This window comes from Triplophysa dalaica, chromosome 18, assembly GCF_015846415.1.
Source record: "Triplophysa dalaica isolate WHDGS20190420 chromosome 18, ASM1584641v1, whole genome shotgun sequence".
NCBI lineage: Eukaryota > Metazoa > Chordata > Actinopteri > Cypriniformes > Nemacheilidae > Triplophysa > Triplophysa dalaica.
In genome coordinates this window covers 9,084,122-9,107,459 of record NC_079559.1, presented here as the reverse complement: position 1 = coordinate 9,107,459, position 23,338 = coordinate 9,084,122, and the positions used below count along the sequence as shown (strand labels likewise).

The window sequence follows — 23,338 nt, the reverse complement described above, 5'->3', positions numbered from 1 at the left end:
GTGTTATTAAGATTACCAAAAGGTTTGCATACTATTTGTTGCTCTTTTTATAATCAACTTGTGCTTACTATTTGGCGTTGCAACAAGATGCATAGCTTCTTGTTTGTTGCCTTGGTAACCAAACAGCACTCATATAAAACGACGCAGCAATTGGATAAAAGTTCTTCATGTTTCACTAATAAATAACATAGAGCCAAGATATGTTTTTTTTTATTAAAATAGTGACGCATGCAAAATAAAGACAGGTTTATTATTAAAATCAAAGGATATCAATGCTCTTACCAACATCAAACTTTGAAGATAGCCTAATAAAGCTGAGCACAAAAGCATCACAATATCAAAACAGATTCATTCTTGGCACTTTTTAAGTTATTTGTATGTCAGCAGTTTATTGGCTAAAAGAGATTTTCTGTTCAGCATGTCTTTATTAGTTTAGTAACAGGGACAGTGCTTTTCTTCCTGTTGTTGTGTAACAATGTATATGACGAGAGCCTGTGTTGTTATTAATGACTTTGGTTTCTCTGTTTATATTCTCTCCATGGCACTAATACCGCTGACTATTGCTCTGCTCCAAATCTAGAAGCTATGAATGAAGGCAGCATTTCAAGCCATCGTAGCCACGCAACTGACAAATGTGTATGAAGTATGTTATTAAAAAGTACCTTCTTGATGCACCAATGGATGTGTCTGTTGTGCAAAACAAGCAATCCCATAATGCATTTCAAGATGCGTTAAAAAATAAATACATTCATCACTTTTCACTATAAATGTACTACATGAAATATTCGTATATTGCATTTCACTTGATCACTTATGAGATCACATTCCATGCTACCAATAAACACAACTGTACATGAGAGTTTAACCGGTCCTACTCGGCTAAAGACCGCAGCCTCTAGCGTCTGTCGCTATAGCGTGTCTGTTGGTCGGGGAGTGAGGTTTCTCTCTCGCTGGCCTCCGTTACACGAGGCATCACTTTTAGTGTTTTATTGCAGGGCAACATACTGGTAAACATTATATCTGAGTTTGGGGTTTTAACTATGAGTTCTGGTGAGTAAAGGTATCATAATGTGGAAAACAGATGCATGTATTTTTGTTTAGCAGGATTCGCATATTTTCACAGCTCATGCCGCAGATGGTAGCGATGGTTCGGTTTTAAATCAACCTCTACAGGATAATGGTCACTGACTTCCAAAGCCTGTGGAGAAAAGAAATATATACAGTATATATGGTAATCGATTATGAAAGATAATCCAAATATTTAGCTTAGTTAAATGACCACCTTTTTCAAGTCTGCTTACCTCTTCTTCTGATAGACCAAACTCTTGTTTGAAGTTGAACGGCTGGGCAGATCCTGGAACTATTCCAGAAATGAGTTCTTTGCCATGAATAATAATCCTAAAGGGCAATTTCAGAAAGATTGAACTGTTAAAGCACGCAGCATATATTAGCATATTTTGTAATGTACTTTCTATGCAAATCTTAACTACACTTGAGTGTCAAATCTCTTCTGTCTATCAAGTGACTGTGTGTGTGCCACCTGCCATAGATGCTGTTCAATGGTCTTCACTTAATTCCTTAAGAGTATCCTCATTTTTCATTAAATATAGAATAGTTTCATTCGTAGTCACTGCCACAAATTCTGTACTGCTCATTGGATTCATATTCAAAATCATGCTTCTACAGTAAAATCGCCAGTGTTAAAAAAGGTCAAATGAACACTCACAGTGTATATATAATCCACACTGGGGATGTTGCTGTGTACAGACCTTTCAGAGAGGTTTGATAGAGTACCTGTCATAAGCACAGTGTGTTTTTTCTCGAACTGTGGTGTCCTGCTCATCTCGGATCAGCCAATGAAACTTTGGGTCACTCCTGAGATGGACGTTTCTCAGTCCTTTATTAGTAGTGTAGCTGCAAGCAGCATTTAGATCTCCCAGAAACATCACATTCTGAAGAAGTTTAGGTACAGTTTATAATCCATGCAGTCTACCCGTATATTATTCAATATATACAGTGTGTATTTGTAAAAATGTGTCTTTTTGAAAAATGTTGTTTACCTCAGTTTTCCATTTCTTTCTGACTGTTTGGAAGACCTCGTACAACCCCTCCATTTCTGTCATGGCTTTCTTAGGACAAGTATGTTGACCAATGAGGACAAAGTTCTTAATCACTATAAGAAGATATAGCAATTGTCACAAAAGGTATCTGAAGGAGCTGTACTAGTCATGTGTCATTGTATTTCATAAGTAATGGAAAGGTTAGCACATACAGGTTGTGGGAGAATGGATCCGGATGATGAACGGCTCTCTGGAGAACACCTGTGATTCGGCCACTGCATCATTTAATTTAAGGTGCTGGTATTGCTCTTGCACCTGTAGCATATCTTTTCTGTTAACAGAGCACATGAGACATTACAATGACTATTTCTGTTGATTTTATATTTCCTTTTGTTTGTTCTTTAATCGTTTGCCATTTCAATTACCTGTAAATGTACAAATACTGCTCTTTATATGTTGTCTTCCCCATTCGTTTGCTTTCCAGATGGGTGTAAATGTGAGATGTGTCATACCTTGAAAAAAATTAAAACATTTGTACTATATATATATTACATATGCATTCATAGACACATTTGATTCAGGGTGGCAGGTGTAGATGTACCTGTTTAAGTTCATCAACAGCGCAGATATGGCTTTACCTCTAGAATCTCGAACCTCCTGAATCAAACTCAGATCACATCGTGAAATAATCTAGAAATAAAATATCACTTGAGAAAAATCTGTAGCATTAAACATTTGAAGAGAGATAGTGATTCTGGGGTCCTTTTTAATCTTTTCCTGTTCTACGTCACATGTTGTCAGTGGTTTGTACCTTGATCAAAATCTCCATAACCCGCTTGTTGCTGGCCTTTGCCTCACCATAGCTCTGTATGTTGAAGGCGCAGATCTTTAGTGAGTTTACAGTAGTCCATAATCCCACGAAACAAGCCAGCAGAAGAGTTGACCTCATTTATCAGAACTTCTAAAGGTCAAAAAATATTTAGAAGACACGATTAAGCAAAACATGTAAAAACATTTTGCACATACAGTATAAAACAATCTCTGTGGTAGTATAGTTTCCTTGTTACACCCAGGCCTAGAGTTGTCATATTTCTGGTTTGCATATTCCGTTTCATAACTTAACCATTAAAAATACATCTCTTAAAAACTAATTCCTTACAAAAGGCACTCAAAAAGGCACAAATTGACTCACCCTGTTTGACTCTTTGAAGTTTAAAGATGGTTATGGAGTTGGACTGTTTAACAGTATTTTACACAGGAAAGTATGATGAAATGCAGTGATGGACAGGGGGAGGGGCATTGTGTGAATGTGTACTTCCTTTTCAAAGGAGCTGTGTCAGTGCAGGACAGTCTGGAACGCTAAAGAGTGACCGGCTATGACAATGTGCTTTTTGTGCCATTCATCATCCCATTATTCTCAATGAGTGCAAGCTTAAAAAGTCTATCACTATCTGGAATAATCTTTTGAAATCAGCCAGTAAATAATATAGTTCCTCAAGTAAAAGAATTCATATTTTAGGTAAATGGGAATTTATTCAACGTTTATCTGACATTACATCAGCGTTTAACAATAAACAAATAGTTAAATTCATCTTTTTCATGTTCGGTTCAAGCCACACGGGCACATGTATGAGTATTTAACTTTAATACTATTCTGTACAAAAGTACTATAACAATTTAAATACAAAGGACTATTTCAAAAAGCTACAATTCAACTCATACAAATATTTAAGCCATACATGTAAATGTGTTCATTAAACAAAAACATGCAAACAATAGGCATGTTTGTTACTGATGTTAATTAATAAAAATACATTTTAAATGTACAAAGTCTTCAAAAAATATTTAGAAACAAAAATGCAAAATAATATAACAAATATCTAGAACATTCTTGGCTTTGCTCTTGTTTCTTTGTCTGGTCACACGGGTCTAACACAAGCTCCATGTTGTGTTGACGCTGTTTGTATCATGTACTCTGCCATACGTTGTTGCAAAAGAGAGTAAAACTGCCGTAGCTGCTCTCTGGCAGGTGGATGGTACAAACACAGAGCTGCCATCACCAAAACTACCAGCAGCAGGAAGAAAAGACACATAATAAAACAGGATCCACAACATCGCTTCTGTTTGAGAAAAAAGAGAGGAGAACGTTGATAAATATAATAAAGGAGCAAAAGAAAGCAATGAAACTTCAAGGTAGATAGAAAAGAATACATGTTAACCATCATTCTTGTCAAACTCAGAACATTTTTCAGAATAGACTTATTGTGATCATTTATAAACATGGTGCTAAGAACACCGGGATGAAAGGTGTGATCAAAATGAGGCCTATAGTCAAAGTATATGTTATTATTTCGAAGGGGGTAGATTCTCACCCTGGTGCCGTTCTGTCGTGTGGTCAGTTTGTTTATTTCTTCTTTGCAATGGCTCAGACGGGATTGATAGCTGTAACACTCCTGCTCCAGGGCGTCAAGCTCCGCCTGTAACTCCATGCACTGCCATGGCAACCATAAAATCAAGACCGCAGATGTTATATTGTGCCTTAAATTTGGGGAAATTACTACTTTATCGATGTCACTCTATAGAGTCTATAGAATGACTCAATAGACTTAAAATAATAATAATAATACTTCACTTCAAAATAAAAATTTCATAATAATTCACTCACCTATTAATGTTTAAAAAGTATATAATTTGTTTGGAATTCTTAAAAAAAATCTTGTTTCGCTAGACAACACCCCTATTCATTGACTGTTGTCGTGTAGAGTCTTTTGAAGCTGCGCAGAAACTGAAATTTGGACCTTGACTACAGCCCCCCATTTAAGTCCATTATATAATTAAGAACCCAGGAATACTTTCCCTTATAAGTCTCAGTTTGTTTTCAACAGAAGACAGACATGTATGACATGTGGGTGAGTGAATCATCATGAAATTTTAATTTGAAAGTGAACTACTCCTTTCATATATTTTACAACAGCTGAATTAAAATTTGTATGTATCATTTGTTATTTACTCCCAAATTAAAATAGGGAAATGAAAGAAAATTAGAAAGTACATCATCTATACAGTTCTCTCATGCTGTTGTGTACCTCTTTTTCTTTGATTCTAAGTCTAAGCTCCATGTCCCTGAGTTGTTTGTTCATACTGTTGTCTGTTCGTAGAAGTTGGTCCAGTACCGTAACGTCCTCATGGGACTGTGTGTTATTGTTCCACCACTCGGGGTTGTTTCCTGTGAGTGACAGAAAAACTCTAAACTGAAATATCTATAGCATAAAATATGTATGGCAACTTGGGGGATAGTTCACGCAAATATGAACATTCCGTCATGTCACCCTCTAGTTGTTCCAAACCTGTACATATTTGTTCCGATAAATACAAAAAAGATATTTGAAAGCTGACAGTTCTGACTAAATTCCTCAAAATATCTTAATTTGTGTTAAAATACACAATATTTCTACAATTGTAGCCAGTGGTGCCCCAGAACAGTCAGTTGCTAACATTCTTTCCAAATATCTTTCTTTGTGCTCAACCGAACGAAGACATTTATACAGATTTGGAACAACTAGGGTGAGTTTTTTTTTTTACAGAATATCTGGGTGAACTGTCCCTTTAATAGTTTAAAACAAAGGTTGTAAATTGCTGTAAATTCCGTAAAGGGACAGTGCACCCAAAATAAAATATGGGTCATTATTTATCATACCCTCATGTTGCCTTATTTCTTTTTAGTCAGCAGTCAGATTCACTGTATTATAATTTGTAATGAAAGTGAATCTATGTCTAAGATAAGTCTGTCAACAAGTGACACATCTGGAAGGTCTATGAAGAATAATTTGATCACTATTCCACAGCATTTATATTTTTCTGAAGTGCATTCAGTCGAAAATCTCTACTACTAAAAACAGACTGCAAATGTGCACCTGTGAGTTCCTGTAGATGTTCTCTGAGAGCGAGGTTCTCTTCCTCCAGTTCAGAAATGCACGACTGAAGCTCTGTTGTCTCCTGTTGAAGAGATTCTGTCTGCTTTGTCAGCATCTCCTCGTGTCCAACAGACTGCTGCACAACACAATATTCAAAGTGACGCAACGTCCAAGGCTTTCATTCAGCATCACTCAAGGTTATTTGCATTGTAAATCAAGTGTGCAGACCGGATTTCCAGGGTTAGACCTAAAGGCAAATTCTAATACTGGTTTCTCACTAAAATGTCACATTTGACTAAATTTCCTCATGTGATTGATAGAAGTTTAGAAGCGCCACCTACAGTAAAGGTGGATCTTCACTCATAATGGCATACATGATTTTAGATGTATTGGTTTGTCAGCTTTACCTCTAACTGGCCTTGCAGATGTAATATCTGATCGGTGCATTCATCATGTCTCTGTTTAAGCTGGTTTGAACCCTCTCTCAGCTCCTCACAAAGCCTATGCCAATGCTCCGACTCGGTCTGGGTTGTCTGCAGCATCCCCTAGTGGAATGGAAGAGAATGAAAAAGTAATAGTGGAGACAACTCGGATTACAAGTGTTGCCATGTATCTCATTAGCAGAGCAAGGTTTCCGTATCTTATTCTGCATGTTTGTATCAATAAAAAAGTGTATCAGGGTTTTACCTGGAGGTGCTCCATTTTGCTCTGAGCCTCCGCCTTCTCGTTCTCCGCCCTCTGAATAGCCTTCAGAGATTTCTGCTCATACTCCTCCCTCTGTTTCTCCATCTTTAGCACCACTTTTTTCACTCCATCCTGAGGTATCTTCTGAAAAAGCCATACCACAATTACAGCATTTTATCCCTTCTGTTCAAAAACATGGCACGGTGTCTGACTGATTTCTGATGAGTTAATGCATTGCAAACTTTCACGTCCAGATATTCGCAGATATTCGACTGGAGTTGTTCAAATGTAACGTTTCATTTCTTACCTTGATGCAAACCTGCAGCTGTGCCTCCAGAGCTTTGATCTTACTCTTCAGCAAGTCCTCATCACAGCGTGTCTGTGGGAGGAAAAGGAAACGTGCGTGTTTGAGAGAGCGAGAGAGAAAGCCACTGAACCAAAAACAAAGTGTTGTTCAGTTTCTGTAACGGTATACTGCATCCTGTATAACTGTCATGTTGAGCATTTAGATAAAAAATGTGTTGGTTTTGATATTTCTATAAAAATAAAATTTCAAAGGCTACTCTTTGGGTTAACACAATTGAGCAGTTTGGATGAGTTATGAAGCATCACACGACACACACAAACCGCTCTCTGACAACAAGACTTCTCTCCGTTTCCTGTGTGACAGAGAGACAACTATTCATTTATTTCTAAATAAGACCCATAAGGAGCCGGATGTTACCGACCACAGAACCCTCCCTTCCAACCTGCCTTTGTATCATTGATGTGACCACTCCAGGAAACTCTGCAACTGCTGAAGCCAGCAGATATACAGACTGACAGCTTAACTTATAAATATAATACAGATCATACAAGGAGGTTCAAAAGAAGGAAATAATGCTTTACCTTCCATAGGAGCTCTGTTGAACGCACCAATGTAGAGGCACTTTTCTGAAGACTGGCAAGTTTGTTTTTAAGAGCCTCTTCTCTGTGTAAGGCCTCCTGCATTAAGAAAAAATCCACTCAAGTAGGCTTTGAAATATATTGCATTACTTCAAGTACTGAAGAACTGATGACTACATTACATTGACATTGGTTATAAAAGTACACTTCGCAGTACATTCCTTACCTCCAAATAATGAGCTAACTGTTGCACATCCTAAATCAAATAAAGACACAGAGAAAAGTGGGGAACTGAGAATTAATGTCACACACATTTCATATATAATTTGTATAAAATTAAAAATGGGTTTTATTTTAAGCACCAAAATTCCTTACTGCTTCTTTGACAGTCACAAATCCAGACCTGCATGAAGAGAGTTCATAATACAGAATTAATTACTTAAATAATTATACACAATATAATTGGACTGCTTTAGAAATATTACACACAGGGAGCAGCCATACACTTTAGAGTACTTAATATACTGAATATACCAGAATAAACTGTCAAATGTATACCAAAGACATGGGTTTGATTTCCCAGGTAACACACATACTGATAAAACAAAACTTGAAAATATGATTTATTTATACATGTATGTACATGTAATGTCTACTTACTCTGTTTGCGTGCTGGTTGAGAGTAAAGTCTTCTGATTCTTTGAGTCCTGAGTTATGTCTTGTGCAAAAACTATCACAAACACAAATTACACTTTGTCACAAGAAACATAGTGATGACGTTTGTATTGCACTAAAGTATTACTATAAAATATAATTGAACTATTTATTAGGATCTGGTTAAGCTAAAATCCAGTATGTCAGTTAACAGTGTTAGAGATAGAAATGTTAGGCATGATTTTTATTCATCAGAACGTCCACTAACCTCGTTCCTTTCTCTCTTTCCCTCTAACCCAGACAGAATTGAGAACTGGATCATCCCATCTCACTGCATTCAGCCTTGGATCATTTTCATCATTTGTTGAAGAGGTGGAAACTGTCTTTTGAGTTTGGAAAATTCATGTCAATGTTGTTATACAAGTGGAATATACTGTGGAAATGTCTGATATGACTTTAGTCTGAAAATGATCAGTTTTAAGGATTAAACCGTAACAACTATAGACAGTTAGTCACAGATCACACACAATATTGATGTCTGTACCTGGTTTGCATAGTTTATATAATCTCTCCTGAGTTTTATGTTTTCACTTGTTATCAAGGGCCGCCTGATTGACGTTAAAGTTTGCGTCATATGCTCTGGTGCATACTGGGATTCCCTTAAGTATTTGCGCCTTGGCATTGAAGATAACGGGTCATATATGTCCCGGTCCACTGGTCTTCTCTTTGAAAACTCAAATTGCCTTTTGCGATGCATTTCGGTTTTAATCCACCTTGTGTCCAGATCTCTCGTAGGACTACGACACAATGTCTGGTTGTTCCGATCGCTAATTTCTCTGTGCTTCACTGCACGCTGTTCTACTTTATGCTCGTAAGTCGTGGTCTGCAGTTTTTCGTTGTCATCAGCACACTCCATTCTTTCTCAGTGGGAACGTATTACTCACTGGATTGTCACTTCACAATATAAATAGATGTTGTTTCTTGAAGTGACAATTTCCTGTAATTAAAAAATAGCACATTCTGTTTAATTATATCTTTTAAAAACAGATCATCCTAAATCGACTGAATGACACAACAGTTGAAAGTGAGGATAATGTGTAGACCAAAACACACACACACAAAATATAAACATGACGATGTTCATGGGGTGGAGTCTACGTTTCACAGAGCTTAAACAATTTTGCAGGGAATACTAATAAAAATTAGGCAAAGTAATTCAATTTAGTTACATTGATTTTAATTTAAGATAAGAGAAAAGAACAGTCATCAAATAAATTAGTTGAATTAAACGTACTTTATGATGTGTGTCCAGTTATTCACATCTGCTGTCATATTCTGTTGTTCTAAAGCAGGCAGGCAGCTAAAACCGAAAGGAAAAACAAAAAATGCTTCATTAAAAAATATCTTATATAGAAAATTGTCATACAGTGACTTGATAACGTTTTTTAAAGTAGACTTCAACAGTGTACTAATGCACGACTCAATCTGCAGTCATTTCAGGGATTACAAAGATTAAAGACTACTTGCAAATCCTAAACATCAACATTTTCAAACTGCAGTTTAAATTCATTGAATATCTATCGTGTTTATTTTCAGGAACATGCAGTCTGAATACCATGTTACTACAAACGAACCTGCAAAAGAACAGTTACAACAAAATATAGAAGCAAAGAACAAGATAAACTTCTGCAGGCTTTGAAGGTTTTGTTTCTTTGGAATATTTCATTAAAGTACCTGCTCTTAGAGAAGTCCTTGAAGACAAAATAACTGTGAAAGAAGAGTTTGAAGTTGACATGGCAGTTGAAAACTAGTTCATTCAACAAAGGGCGGTCTATGTCTTCTGCCTTGCTTGTTTAACAGGAAGTAAGATGAACCTCACAACTTGCATGAGTTCCTCTATCTCAGCAGCCATGCGTATTGAAACTGATGCCAAACATGGATGGGGCCATAGATTAGGACCAGGGAGGAGTTTAAGATGTTGCCTCTTCTAAATAGACACTTCTAGGGGGGTCTGCAGAATGGGAAACAGACAAATGAGAATTAATGTTTGGTGTAGAATAAATAAAACACACATGAAGACAAAACTTTGAAGTAAGAGGTATGAAACCATGGACATCGGTGCTAGATGTATAAGACCTTAATTAAACTTCAAATTTAAAAAGAAAAGAAGAAATTGAAATGCGATGGAAATGGTTGTAGAGCTATAACGTAAAATATAAAATCCACCTGACCCCTGTTTGTTGTTTTGCACTGAAGGTATGGCTATAGCCTTTCTCTATGTTAAATTTTTGAGAATTTTTGGGATTTCGTAACGTATTTAAATAAAAATAAAAAATAAACAAGGAAGCTCTGCCATATGTCGTATTTTCAATAGTTTTTTAACGCATTCAAATAACTAATATGTCCATCTCGACCGCTAAACGTGCTCTCTCGTTGTGCTACACTAGAGCCACCTGCTGGCCCTCGAGGGTAAAAATCCCCGGATGTGAGATTTGACCAAATGGTTTTTACTAATCTCGCGATGCTACTGGCGAGAGTTTCTCATCCTTGGTGTAGAAGGGCACAGAGAGCCCGGCGTTAGACGTTCTACCAGGGATCCTGACATTCACACCCGTTTAAACATGTTGTCCAGATTGGTGTTGCTTTCAGGTGAGTTTTAAACTCAGTTATGTAGGTAATGTAGCGTTTTTAGTTGATTGTGTGTATAAGGTGGACTGTTTGATGAGTGAAGTTGAAGGGTAAAATGAGGCCTCGGTGTAAATGGCCGCACACGAATCAACTCAAACTTTAGCCTTGAAACGTGTTTCTGCTTTATAATTTACAGTTTAGCATAATATTTATGTATTAAATTGAGTGTATTACAGGTTTTAATTTCAGATTCTTGTATTTGAGTAGTCAATGTGTTGTGCATTCGATAAGTGCTGTATGTCCTTGTGTTGAGTTGTTTAGCTGTTAGCTTAAAGCTAATCAAACTGTATCGACTGTAGGCTTTTAGATGCATAATACACCTTCGCCTATAAGGTAACTTTAATTATATATTTTTACTTTATATTATGTTTAATTCATCGTTTGCATCGTTAATAACGAAGCTGATGACGTTGACAGCTTGTAGCGCTGTCATGTGTGCAAGGACGTGCATTTAATGTTGGACTTGCACTAAAGAAAGAAAGAAAGAAAGAATGAATTGTCATTAAAATACAATAACATTTAATTTTATTGTGTAAGTACAACTTATCTTTAATGTTGGAATCAGAATCAATTTATGATCATTGCTCTATTTTATGATAAATAGCACAATGCGCTATTTGAGTGTATTATTTCTCCTTTTGATTGAATTTTACTTTAACATGTTTTGTTTGGTGTTTGCAGGTCATACCTTGAAAAACAACGGCTCCTTTGGTGCTTGGTATGTAAGATCTTATTTCAGTATTCCTTCCATGTGTCAAATGACATGTAAATCTAAATCTAAAGGCGGGTTTACACCAAGAAGTATATCTAAAGATAATTGCAACAATACATATTAGCGTTTACAACTAATAGATCTCAAATATATTGTAGTTGTGGATTTTATAGTTCCTGTTGTGAATGTCTTTACCCTGCACTTATTTTGCTAATGGCTTTTTCCTCCTCAGCCTGGTCCAGGCCTCCCGTTCTTTTCATCAGTCGTCCCAGAGCTTGGCACCGGTACCCCCTCTGCCTGAGAAGGGAGGCAAGGTCCGCCATGGAATATTCCCAGAGGAACTTTTCACATTGTTGTACCCTAAGATCGGTGTCACAGGTGAGCTTGAAGCCTCCATTGTGATTCTTCTTGGTACTGTAATGACACATGTCTGTGTTGCAGGCCTGTTTTTATTGTGATGTTCTTCTGTGATTGTAGGTCCATACATGCTGGGCACCGGACTGCTCCTGTACATGCTCTCAAAGGAAATCTATGTGATCAATCACGAGACCTTTGCTGCCGCATCTATCGGTGCAGTCGTCATTTATGGAGTCAAGAAGTTTGGACCCACTGTAGCTGAATTTGCAGACAAACTCAATGAGGTTTGTGGTCACCCAGTGCAGGCTGAGATATTGTCTACTTAACCTGTTTGATACTGTGCATGATTTAAACAGTGACTGGTTGTTTGTGCTGATATCTTGTTCTCTTTCTCTGCAGGATAAAGTGGCAAAGGTCCAGGAAGTGAAGGATCTGGCTGTGGCCCACCTGGCCCAGGCTGTTGAGGATGAGAAGAAGGAACAGTGGAGAGTAGAGGCAAGACAGATGCTGTTTGATGCCAAGAGGGTGAGCAAGATTCGAATACTCGAAGCCCATGACCCTGAGTGCAAACCTTGTAGTATGAACTCACTGCTTTGCATGTTTGTGTTATCTTGGAAAAAAGCTTGTTTTTTTAAATCTTGTTTAAGACATTGCATTGTGAGCTACAGGATTCCTTATACTTTATGGTGGTCAGCTTTGGTAAAACTAGGTTTTATAATCTGCTTGAGTCTGGTTTTGTAAAACACATCTTTTATTCTTTCAGAACAATGTGGCTGTGCTGCTAGAGACAAATTACAGGGAGCGACTGCACATGGTGACCAATGAGGTGAAGAAGAGGCTGGACTATCAGGTGGCGCTTCAGAACCTGAACCGCCAAATGGAGCAGGAGCACCTGGTCAACTGGGTTGAACAGAATGTTATCAAAAGCATCACCTCACAGCAGGTACAGGGTTCATGTTGGTCATAGAGGAGCTTTAAATAACGCAATGCGTTAAACTAAATAACATGTTAAAAATGTAAGCAAACTCTTACTATTAGAATTCTCTGCACACATACTGTGCTGTTACTTTTGTTTTCTTATTTTAAGCTGGCTCTGAAACAGCAATTCCTTGTTTGGCCTCTAGATGGGGATGTTGTATTCAACACTGTGTTACATGTGACTTTATGTAAAAGTCAAATTTCCTGAAGAACCAATTTTAGCCCCATGCTTCAAACATGTGTAGCAGTTTTAAATGGTGTTGTTTTGCTATTTAGACCATCATATTTTTTAAATGCTAAAAAACACTAGAAAAAAACATCTATTTGTTTGCATGATTAGCCTGACAGAAAATACAGTTTGGAGAAAAAAAAGAGGATTTTTGAAAATGAAGGTTTAGTCCTGCCTGAGCAAGTTATTTCACTAAAGAAATGTTAACATAAAGTTCACACTAAAGAATAATAACAGAATTTTTTTTATTGCCCAGCCCCAGGGCAAATGTTTACACGCCACTGTTTCTTAATGCTGTATGATGTTACCTAAACAATCTATGAGTTTTTATGTTTAAATAAAATATATAGTTGAGATTCCTTTTTTTACATTGAGGACAATCAAGAGACTAACACAAATATTACAATTACACGACATTCAGTGCTTCCCACAAAGTCAGGACGATTTGTTTAAACTCAGGTGGGTGTTGACCACTGAAAATTGTTATTGTTTAATTTATCCATCTTATTTTTTCATTTCTAATTTACTTCAGAAGATTTAAAAATACATAAATGTTTTTCAGGAAATTAAATATATATTTTTTACACAAAAACATTTTCATAGGTTTACACACATTTGACTTTAAACAAATCGTGTTGACTTTGTGGGCACCACTGAATGTTTCTATCTATTGTAATAGTTGTGTATGAGTCTCTTGATTGTCCTCAATGTAAAAAGAGGAATCTCAACAACATACAGTTACTGCTCGACATGAGTCAAATATCCAGAAATGCTGATAAAGGAAAGACTGTGGAGGACCTGGGTGATTGTTTGGTAGATCAGTGGACAGTCTAATGACTAACTATGACTAAATATAAAAACTGTCATTGATTGTTTAGTTAACATCATTACCTAACTCTAATCATCAGTATTAAGAAACAGGGGTGTGTAAACTTTTGGCCTGGGCTATTTTTTTAAATTCTTTAATTATTCTTTATTGTGAACTTAGCTAACATGTCTTTAGTCTAATAACTTGCTCAGGGCAGGACTAATTTAACCCTTAATTTTAAAAAATCCTCTTATTTTTCCAAAAGTTTCAGCTTTTTCCAGATTCTGCAAGGGGTGTGTAAACTTTTGAGCACAAGTGTACTTTCTCTAAACAATATTTCTCTCTGTCTTTCAGGAGAAGGAAAGCATTGCCAAGTGCATCTCAGATCTTAAAGTCCTGGCCAAGAACACTCAGGCTAGAGCGACTGCATAGGTCTCTATCAATGTCCACACTGAAGCCTTCTGTTTTTCCTTCTAAATAAATCCTTTCTGTCTGAAAGTCTGGCAGTGTCGTCAAATGTGTACATACCCGTATTAATTAAAAGATTTGGTTATTCACTAAACTGCAGTGTCCTTTTATTTCATGATACACATTCTTATATCATACGTTCTAATTTGATGCTTATATTTTTAGCATTGATATTTAACTGTGAACTTTTGTTTTGTCACTGTCATGGATACTAATGGTTCGTCATACGTAATATGGTTGTAAATAGTGATTACCAATACATGTTAGCCTCCTAGTAAATTACACAACGACTCAGTTTTGTTGTATTCAGCAATAATAGTTTAAGAGGTGTTGTTTAACAATGTAAAACCAAGCCTGTTAAACCTTTGGACCCATAAATTTAGAGAATATTCCCTGTTTTTACCCTGCGTCAGAAATTACCTCATTGTGCTAGACTTTGACCTTGGCTTTTCCATGAAGGAAGTCCAGAATATTTGCTTTCAAGTAGTCCATTTTAAGACCTCATATAGTCTACACGCGTCTAAATGCTGGAATACTCTTGAGGAATGAAGTTTTGAGATTGATTCTTGTTTGGATTTTCTTTAAGGTAATGTATTGCTGTCAGATTCCTTCTTTACTTCTGTGAATCTTGTGTTTTGATGATATAACTTTAATATCAAAAATGTTTGTTTAGTTACTTATTCGTAAAGGTGTGCCCACAGAATAAACAACAAAACGTATTCTTTAAAATCACCCGAAATCTATACAAAATATTCTGTACGTGTGGCTTTGTTAATTTTGAGCTTTGGTGATGTTTAGTGTCCTGTAAAAAGCAGCGCTGTCTTTGACGCCTTGGTTTAACACATCTACTTCCAGTTTTCTTGTTGTAATAACAAAAATATAGCTGACATACACAGACTGTTTCTGTAGTGTTATAGTCTGTTGTTTTTACTCCGTGGTCTCCCACATGTGATAACACTTTTTACCTCCTTTAGGCTGTGTGGCCCCAAAGCATAGATGAGCCAAAGCTGCTAAGTGATGTGTTAAAAGATTTTGCCAACTCTGCCTTTCTGAATTTTGTCCTGTTACTTCCTCTTTTTTCCTAAACACTGTTATTGTCATGTGATTGTTTCATGCCTCATTCACGGTTAACTGATGGGTCACTTTAAATGTCCAATATAACATCTAAGATCTATTAACAGAAATGCAATATCATATACACTTCTGTGTTCAGAGGTGTATAAAGACCTTACATAATGAAGTGTTATGTATTTATTACTTTAGAATGAGCTATTTCTATCGGTAACCCTGCATGGAATTTGCCATGTTGTTTCTACAGTAGCCCTAAACGGACAAACTGCTCTAAAAGCTGCTTTAAAATACTGTTACAAGTAATGAAAGCAAATCAACATTTTATAGGATTTATAGAATTCACTGTAGCCTATATGTTTAATGTATAGCTCATTTTTTACGTATTCTCTATGATGCACTTGTTGAATAAAAAGTAAAATTATAATAATATATCGAGCTTCTGAACAAGTCTGGTCATATTATCTAATTAATAATCAGTTACTGAAATGTATATAGTACTCTTAATATTGATACAAATTTCTTGTCAGCAGTTTGTATTTAGTTTTTTAATTTTTGAGGATGTAATACACATGCCGTCTTCACAAACTTGACAACTTAACAGACAGTTTTTTTGTAAGTGTCAAAAACTTAAAGACCTCAAATGAACTCTAAAGTTCTTGCTCATTCATTTTCCTGACAGTTTTGCTCAACTATATATTTAGACATGCTTCTCTGACATTTATTATTACAGGTGTCTGTGTGACATCATGTATGGAGGAAATTCTTTCCCAGTTTTTCCACTAAGGTACACTTCTCACTCTCTGACCCCTGAAAGCACTGTGCATATTTGTATTGTAGGTATGAAGAGTTTGTTTCCAAAACGAGATAACTTGTGTGTTTTATTGTGTTAGAAAGCTGTATTTTGAAGTTATTATGGCTTAAATCAAAACAAACCGACTGCAGTTTGATTGATATTGATTGGAATTCACAATAATACAAAAATGAAAACCTGCTTTATCTCATATTGGAAATAAGCTCTTTGTATATTACAGAGTCAAGTCAAGATTCAGAAACGTTTGAACTTTTTGGCCCCTGGCCATCATTTTCAAAGGCATTTTAGCCTTCTTGGGGACATGTTTTTTCTAACCATAAAATATGTTGTCACCTCGCCCTCATATTGTAAACATTTTTGTAACATATCAGTTGTTATAGAAAGAACACCTTAAAATGCAATTACATTTCCATAGGGTTTTATGTTAATCTTCTTTCGAATTCATACTTGTATTCAATGGGTCTCATGTACAGCTGCTTTGTAACAATGAAAATTGTAAAAAGCGCTATATAAATAAAAAGGTGAGTTGAGTTGAGTCTTCTATTGAATATAGCTGAGTTTAGGTTAGATACAGTATAAGCGGATCATTCAACATAATAATCTTGTTATGTCCCACATTAGCTAATGTATAAACAGTGCCCTCTTGCCTTGAATAACCTGCACCAGCTGTTACTGTGTGTTCCAGTAAAACATTAACATTTCCATTTATTCATTCACATTTGTATAGTTGCAGATATGTATTGTTGTGTGTGTTTGTATTATACAGTAGAGGCTTCTCCTCTGAGCCAGTCTCTCAGACGTCTGGCATGTCTCGTCCCAGTGCGAAATCCATCTACAGTATGTACAAAACTTCTTACAGCTATAAAATACAAGAGGCAGTTTATATCATAAAGTTAACCCGAATAACATGATTTAGTGCAAAGGAAGGAGTATGCAGAATCAATGAGCAGACAACAAGACGACTTCCAGTACAGATTGGAGGTAATAGAAAATCTGGTTATACGCTTGTGAGGTTTCATGAATTATTAACTTAAGGATGGTGTACAACATCTCTTTCATAAAATTGTGTAAAAGTTAAAATCGACAACGAATCGAAGTGTTGTAATTTGTGATTATACGTAAGGCAAATAGTAAGTGTGTGTAATTCATTATCTCTAACGCACTAAAACAAACACTCTTCTTTGTTCTGTCCACCAAGTAGACTTTTACATTTTTCACACAACCCAATTTAAAAAGTTGTTGCCATAGTAACGCTGTTATAACTTTCTCATACTTCAGCACCTGTTCACCTGTGAGTTTGATGGCAGAGAGGTGAGCAATATTGAGGACTGTGTGACCCGACTGAAGAGTCTTGACAGTAAAGGTAAAGTGTGGGGTCAGGACATGATCATGGGACTCCAGGGTAACAACCTGCAGCTGTGTGACATAGAGACCAAGGTGAGTTTTCTGCCACTTACATGCTTTTTAGTCTAAACCTAACATTCAATTTATATTGTATATTTTGAAATATAGAAACATTATAAAAATGTATATACTGTCAATTCTGAAGGACCTGATAAATACAGGAATAAGATAAATGCACATTCTTACTGTAAGTCCTATCTTATTCTGCTTCCTGGAATTGTAGGAGGTTTTGGAGTCGATTAATCTGAATAGCATCAAGAAGGCAATCTCTGTTCTGGACAGCTGTGTGTATGACTCCCTTCTCATTATCGTGGTTCAGGATTACAGCCAGAGATCCCCACAGGCCTTTCTGTTCCAGTGTGAGGAGAGTGGGGTGAGGAACATGCTCTGTTGTATACTGTAGTCCCTACATCATTTATCCATGAGTAGATCTGTCAGTTCAAAGGTTATAAATGGGGCTTATCTCATAGTCTTGCGATTTGTCGTTAGAACCGACAGCTTTAGATTCTACACGGCTGTGGGAGTTGAATTCCATTCTATCAGTATTTTAGGGACTACATTTTTGCATTTTTGTTTTACTAGGCTCAGGATGTATTAAATGATCTGAATAGAGCAATTCCGCAAGGTGGAGGGGACATCAGTCCTCCTCTTAAGGAGCCACAATTGGACATCAGGTCAGCTGATACAATACCTTCAAGCAAATTCAAACAGACTTTAGCAGTAAATCACGAGTCTGTTCAAAAGTTTAGGGTCCGACCCTAAATTGACCTTTGCTAAGAAGTGAGCTTCTTTACATTGAAACATTTTTTATTTCTCAGGAGTAACCTAGAGAACATCCTTGGGCGGGGTTTTCCAGGAAGCTTCAAAAGACCAACTATCTCACCACAGCCATCCACACCCCCTCCCCCAGAATACCCCCCTCCACAGTTCAACCACTATCAAGACTACGGTGATGATTTTGGGATTATATTTCGCTATAAACAAATCAAACACACCTTGTGTAAATGAAATGTTGTTAATTTAACTTTTAAATGGATGTTTCCAGATGATAGAGAGCCATCACCCATTGCTCTCACTCCCAGAGATGAGCGGCACGAGCGGGAGCCGACTCCACCTCCATACGACATGGAAAGAAATGCGGTCAGTTCATTTTTGTTGTCAAGTCTAATGCTATCTTAGCTCACCACGCATCCTTTCATTTATTGACACATTGCACCAACGCTCTCTACAGGAAATCTTTAACCATGTCGCTGCAGACATTGAGATCTTCATAAATAAATGTGAAGTGGCTTTGCCGAAAAAAGATGTAAGCAAGAAAAAAAAGAAAGAAAAAAAATCTAAAACAAAAGGTAACGTTTGTCCGAAGATTTTGTTGGATTTTGACATCAGTTTCCTTCATTCAAATTAAAATGATTATTGTGGTTATCAATTCTAGCTGTAAACGTTCCCCCTGTGGATGAATATGTATCATTTCTACAGAAAATAAAGTACGGGTTCAATCTTCTGGTAAGTAATAGCAAAAAAATCTTATGGCCAACCAGTTTAGACTGATACCTTTAGAAAAATTTGAAATAAAACATGTTTCTAAAGTTTGAGTTCATTGGATCTTCTTTTTGTCAGTGTTCTAATGAAATAGATTTCTGTTATCTACTCTTAACAGGGGAAGCTAGACGGTTACCTACAGAATCCTCCTGCTTCTGACTTTGTTCACAGTATTTTCTCTTCTCTTGGTTTTGTAAGTATCTGTTCATCCAAAATGTTCACTGAAGGGTTATTTTGTAATTACTTTACTTACATAAAGATCACTTTTTTGGTTGGCAGTTTTTCTTAAATATTCTAGATGTTTTCTCAGTTGTTTTTGTTCCCTGGTTTCTTCAGGTGGTCAATCAATATCCCCCCAACATTCCCACCACAGTGCTGAGTCCAATGCTGACAGAAAAAGCTCTGCTGCTCTTGGGAGTTGTCGTCACATCAGAGGAGGACAGACTGTGGGCAAGTTTAGGAGACTCTTGGAGCATCCCTAGGTCTGACTTTTATTCGCAAATAACAAATAAACAAACAAATAACTGAAGCCAAGCTCATGTAATTTTTCTTTTGCACTCAGATCCAAGTGGCCAAATGGGGATCAGATTCCTCCATATTATCCTGTATTTTATGATGGCTGGCAGACTCCTCCACCCACCCAGTCTCTGACACCCCCACCTAGAAGTCAGCTATCACAACAGAACGGTGAACAGTTTCCACCCAGAAATGTCTCACAGAGGCCACCTGAACAGGTAAAATCATCAGGCAAACATCAATTAGGCAAGAATAATGATGTTCCCAAAGAATTTCACACATCATATCGCAAGGTACAATAAAATAGAATGAGTAAGAATTGCTTTATAATCTGTATTGCAGGATGACATACCTTGGAGTGCCCCACCCATTCGGTGAGCCACATGAACTATTCTAAAACAGTGATAAAAAAATGTGTAGCCTCCATGACTGTGACATCAAGCACAATAATATGTCCTTAACAACCAGAAACGAAGTTAAATAAACCTGTTTTAAAACTATTGTTGGCTTAAAAAATTGAGTGGAACAAACAGCAGTAATATATGAAGTTTGCTTCAAAAACGAGATGACTTAAATTACGTTTTTTAATATGTTGTCATGTTCTTATAGTGTTTTATTGTGTTAGTTAGCTTAATCTTTTGAGTCGTTGTGGCTTAAATCAAAACAAACCAACTGCAGATTGATTGATATGAATTGGAATGTACAATAAAAGCATGATTTTTTTAAAAAAATCAGAGTTATCTCATTTTGAAACCAAACACTTCATATGTATATATAAATAATTCTATATTGTGGTTTGAGCTTCTTTATATTTTTTATATAAGATGTATTTTAAATGTATAACCTAATCAAACAAAGCTGAATAACGTGAGGATTTTTTCTTGGTTATCAGCAGGTCAGCAGAGCCGCCTCTGTATATGAGGGTGAATTATGACTTTATGGCCAGAAACAGTCGGGAACTGAATCTGGTGAAGGGTGAAATGGTAGAGGTAATCTCATGATCTTTAACCTTTACATACAGAGGTCACCACACCCCACAGAAAGGAATTGTGTTCCTTACATTTATTCTGGGAAGATGTAGGCTATGTGTGTTTTATGTTGCAACTAATGCATGCTTAAACAGGTAATCGACAAGTCCGGGCAATGGTGGAAAGTGAAGAAAAGCCGTGGCGAGGAGGGTCATGTCCCTAACAATGTTCTAGAGCCTGCTGACAGAGATGCGCCAACAGCAAACCATGGAAGGGGTGGGGTGAGGCATATCTTTGCTATATGCAAAAAATAATTCCTAAGAGAGTCCAAGATTTTGTAAAATAACCTTTCCAGTAAATCTGTCAAGCATAGTCTGATAATGCTGTTATGGTTACTAGAATAGAAAAACAAAAAGTCGCAAGTTCATTTGGCACCCAGCTTCTTGTTTTAAAGTCTGGGTAAAAATCTGGAGCTTCATTTATAAAGTGTACGTAGTAGTTTGATCGTAGTGTGCGTATGCAAAAATCCATGTGAACTTTGACATGCAGACATACTAACTTTTGCTTATCTGAATGCTGCAGGTTTTTGGAAATAGAAGCCATTCTTGCCGCTCGAAAAGGATTTGGACGTTGATATGTGCTCTTTATATATCAATGATATTAACTAAACATAGTTAAAAGGGCGGAGATCTGAAACTGTTCAGTTGTGCAAAATTTCAAGATAATTTGCGATTTATAGATTTCACATCTGAAAGATAGGCCTACATGTTTTTTTCTGGATATGTTCTTTTAATGAATGACACGTACGCACTTAAAATTCATTCTTAAAATCAAAATTAGGACAGTTTCTATGCAACATTTTATAAATGAGGCCCCTGAACACGTGATAAACTGTTAACAGACTTACTCCACAATTCAGTACTAGTCACAGTCTTTGTAAAGTGATTCAGCAATATATTATGAACTTTAATGTGTTTCGAAAAGATTCTTGGAAATGCCTTTACCCAGAATTTTTTTGTTGCTAAATCTCTTGAAATACAATGACTTTGCTAAATAGTGATGAGGCAAAACGCCATTACATGTTTATATTTATCTAAATATTTAACTTGTTTTTAACTATTTTAAAAGGCTGCACCTATATATTCTCAGCAAAATATGAGAGGACCTCCACCACTGGACATGAAATCCAGACCTGAGGAAGTCAGAGCCTGGTTACAATACAAAGGCTTCTCTAAAGGGTATGGACTACTGCTGTCTCTTTAATTTCATTCTTGTGTCATTACCTACTATCCTATATGCATTATAACTGCTGTGAACAAATATTAAAGAATATAAGTACATTGTTAATGTGATTTATAACTTTTATGTGCATAGGACAGTGCAGAGTCTTGGCGTGTTTGATGGAGCTATGCTGCTGGGCATGAAGCAATATGATATAAGAGCGATCTGTCCGGAGGAAGGAAGTCGGGTCTTCTTCCAGCTGCAAAGTGTGAGATCTTCTATTGCGGTAAGTTATGCATTTCCCTTTTATGATTATGTCAATGTTTTTCTATATAAACTCACAAATGCAATTTAATTGTGGAGTCCTCGCAGAGCCTTGAACATCTTAAATGTTTTCACAACTGCCAGTCATGTATAGACAACAGCTTACAAATGTATGTGATCTTCATTGTCTTTGCAGCTTGCTAGTGAGGCGGAATACCCATATGGCCCTCGTTGAAAATTTAAGGCGAGATGAAAAGAATCCCAACATGTCTGGATCTGTATGACCAAGGATTATTTACATGTCAGCACTTTCTTTCATTGGCAACATGGCATATGCCTGCAAGCTACTTTTAAACAGGAAAAAAATGTTGAACATAACTTCTCTTTTTAGATGCATGTAGATTTATAGCATACGTTTAAGACATTACTTTTATTTATTGGTATACATATTTTTCTTAATGTTATGGGGTGATGGTCACCAAATGTTTGAAAACCCAGGCCCAACATAGGAGCTCATTAATTGACAGATAAAGATGTTCTGGGACCTGATACATACCACAGGTTATTTCGGGGTGATTGTCAATGTAATTTCAGGACCTGCAATTCCAATTTACAGAAATTAACTAAATGTGCATCACATGTTGTGTTTATCTAAAGCTTATAACTGCTGTCATATTTTGCATATTTTGAAATCTTCAATAATAAAAACTCAGCTCTGTTGATTGATTTATATCTATTGTTCTAAAGGAGATGGTGGTCTAGTGGGTTAAATCACTGAACTGGTAAATCAAAGGTTGCTGGTTCGATCCCAGCAGCCACCACCAGTGTGTCCTTGAGCAAGACACTTTACTCCATGTTGCTCCAGGGGGATTGTCCCTGTAATAAGTGCACTGTAAGTCGCTTTGGATAAAAGCGTCTGCCAAATGACTAAAAGTAAATGTAAATGTAAATGTAAAGTTATATGATGCAAACTCATTGGGGTGAAAAAAGGTGACAATGATGCGAGATATATATATAGTCATAGTTTATATATAGCGTATAACTATTAAAATAATTATAACAACTAGTATTTCATATTATTCAGTGTACAGAATAGTCCATGGT

The 23,338-nt window shown here is 36.5% G+C and overlaps 4 protein-coding genes across 7 annotated transcripts; 2 read left to right on the top strand and 2 right to left on the bottom strand.

Moving 5' to 3' along the window:
• Nucleotides 1-229: 229 nt before the first annotated feature.
• On the bottom strand, nucleotides 230-3,351 carry dnase1l1l (deoxyribonuclease I-like 1-like). The gene is made up of 9 exons (XM_056773370.1): nucleotides 3,253-3,351; nucleotides 2,872-3,021; nucleotides 2,662-2,750; nucleotides 2,486-2,572; nucleotides 2,273-2,391; nucleotides 2,061-2,173; nucleotides 1,795-1,952; nucleotides 1,302-1,398; nucleotides 230-1,198 (listed from the first exon to the last, which is right to left on the bottom strand). Exons 2-9 carry the CDS (start codon nucleotides 3,007-3,009, stop codon nucleotides 1,118-1,120), a joined length of 882 nt encoding a protein of 293 aa, XP_056629348.1. The 5' UTR covers nucleotides 3,010-3,021; nucleotides 3,253-3,351; the 3' UTR covers nucleotides 230-1,117.
• Nucleotides 3,352-3,579: 228 nt separating this feature from the next.
• LOC130440277 (TRAF3-interacting JNK-activating modulator) lies at nucleotides 3,580-10,617 on the bottom strand. Of its 2 annotated transcripts, none has more exons than XM_056773301.1 (16): nucleotides 10,429-10,617; nucleotides 9,932-10,208; nucleotides 9,492-9,557; nucleotides 8,742-9,194; nucleotides 8,466-8,580; nucleotides 8,204-8,273; nucleotides 7,919-7,946; nucleotides 7,770-7,799; nucleotides 7,547-7,642; nucleotides 6,966-7,037; nucleotides 6,662-6,802; nucleotides 6,382-6,519; nucleotides 5,975-6,107; nucleotides 5,147-5,286; nucleotides 4,433-4,552; nucleotides 3,580-4,180 (listed from the first exon to the last, which is right to left on the bottom strand). In XM_056773301.1, the coding sequence occupies exons 4-16, from the start codon at nucleotides 9,111-9,113 to the stop codon at nucleotides 3,980-3,982; spliced, it is 1,656 nt and encodes a 551-aa protein (XP_056629279.1). In that variant the 5' UTR covers nucleotides 9,114-9,194; nucleotides 9,492-9,557; nucleotides 9,932-10,208; nucleotides 10,429-10,617; the 3' UTR covers nucleotides 3,580-3,979. The 2 variants fall into 2 exon arrangements, with proteins under 2 accessions (XP_056629279.1, XP_056629278.1); XM_056773300.1 differs by having other exon boundaries at nucleotides 5,975-6,110; nucleotides 10,429-10,615.
• Nucleotides 10,618-10,696: 79 nt separating this feature from the next.
• atp5pb (ATP synthase peripheral stalk-membrane subunit b) lies at nucleotides 10,697-14,531 on the top strand. The gene is made up of 7 exons (XM_056773377.1): nucleotides 10,697-10,846; nucleotides 11,567-11,603; nucleotides 11,830-11,975; nucleotides 12,075-12,238; nucleotides 12,354-12,479; nucleotides 12,718-12,897; nucleotides 14,324-14,531. The coding sequence occupies exons 1-7, from the start codon at nucleotides 10,819-10,821 to the stop codon at nucleotides 14,399-14,401; spliced, it is 759 nt and encodes a 252-aa protein (XP_056629355.1). The 5' UTR covers nucleotides 10,697-10,818; the 3' UTR covers nucleotides 14,402-14,531.
• A 340-nt stretch (nucleotides 14,532-14,871) lies between these two features.
• Nucleotides 14,872-23,300, top strand: eps8l3b (EPS8-like 3b). Of its 3 annotated transcripts, none has more exons than XM_056773273.1 (20): nucleotides 14,872-15,023; nucleotides 16,239-16,292; nucleotides 17,086-17,156; nucleotides 17,236-17,300; nucleotides 17,598-17,756; nucleotides 17,947-18,096; nucleotides 18,306-18,397; nucleotides 18,542-18,672; nucleotides 18,769-18,863; nucleotides 18,955-19,072; nucleotides 19,159-19,229; nucleotides 19,384-19,458; nucleotides 19,602-19,747; nucleotides 19,828-19,999; nucleotides 20,124-20,155; nucleotides 20,677-20,770; nucleotides 20,905-21,030; nucleotides 21,878-21,987; nucleotides 22,124-22,256; nucleotides 22,431-23,300. In XM_056773273.1, exons 2-20 carry the CDS (start codon nucleotides 16,255-16,257, stop codon nucleotides 22,467-22,469), a joined length of 1,917 nt encoding a protein of 638 aa, XP_056629251.1. In that variant the 5' UTR covers nucleotides 14,872-15,023; nucleotides 16,239-16,254; the 3' UTR covers nucleotides 22,470-23,300. The 3 variants fall into 3 exon arrangements, with proteins under 3 accessions (XP_056629251.1, XP_056629252.1, XP_056629250.1); XM_056773274.1 differs by having other exon boundaries at nucleotides 20,674-20,770; nucleotides 21,899-21,987; XM_056773272.1 differs by having other exon boundaries at nucleotides 14,873-15,023; nucleotides 20,674-20,770.
• The last annotated feature ends 38 nt before the right edge of the window (nucleotides 23,301-23,338 follow it).

Bases quoted from the DNA above. Each gene is read 5' to 3' on its own strand.
- eps8l3b (XM_056773272.1), top strand. From the start codon at position 16,255: ATGTATGGAGGAAATTCTTTCCCAGTTTTTCCACTAAG. The intron at 17,757-17,946 runs GTGAGTTTTCTG...CTGGAATTGTAG, and splicing joins TGTGTGACATAGAGACCAAG to GAGGTTTTGGAGTCGATTAA. The intron at 18,398-18,541 runs GTCAGCTGATAC...TTTATTTCTCAG, and splicing joins GAGCCACAATTGGACATCAG to GAGTAACCTAGAGAACATCC.
- dnase1l1l (XM_056773370.1), bottom strand. From the start codon at position 3,009: ATGAGGTCAACTCTTCTGCTGGCTTGTTTCGTGGGATTATGGACTACT. The intron at 2,392-2,485 runs GTAATTGAAATG...CTCTGTTAACAG, and splicing joins CAGTATTTGTACATTTACAG to AAAAGATATGCTACAGGTGC. The intron at 1,399-1,794 runs GTACTCTATCAA...ATTGCCCTTTAG, and splicing joins ACACACTGTGCTTATGACAG to GATTATTATTCATGGCAAAG.
- LOC130440277 (XM_056773300.1), bottom strand. From the start codon at position 9,113: ATGGAGTGTGCTGATGACAACGAAAAACTGCAGACCACGACTTACGAG. The intron at 7,800-7,918 runs GTAAGGAATTTT...TATTTGATTTAG, and splicing joins TTGTGACTGTCAAAGAAGCA to GATGTGCAACAGTTAGCTCA. The intron at 6,520-6,661 runs GTAAAACCCTGA...CCATTCCACTAG, and splicing joins GCAAAATGGAGCACCTCCAG to GGGATGCTGCAGACAACCCA.
- atp5pb (XM_056773377.1), top strand. From the start codon at position 10,819: ATGTTGTCCAGATTGGTGTTGCTTTCAG. The intron at 12,239-12,353 runs GTTTGTGGTCAC...CTTTCTCTGCAG, and splicing joins TTGCAGACAAACTCAATGAG to GATAAAGTGGCAAAGGTCCA. The intron at 12,480-12,717 runs GTGAGCAAGATT...TTATTCTTTCAG, and splicing joins TGCTGTTTGATGCCAAGAGG to AACAATGTGGCTGTGCTGCT.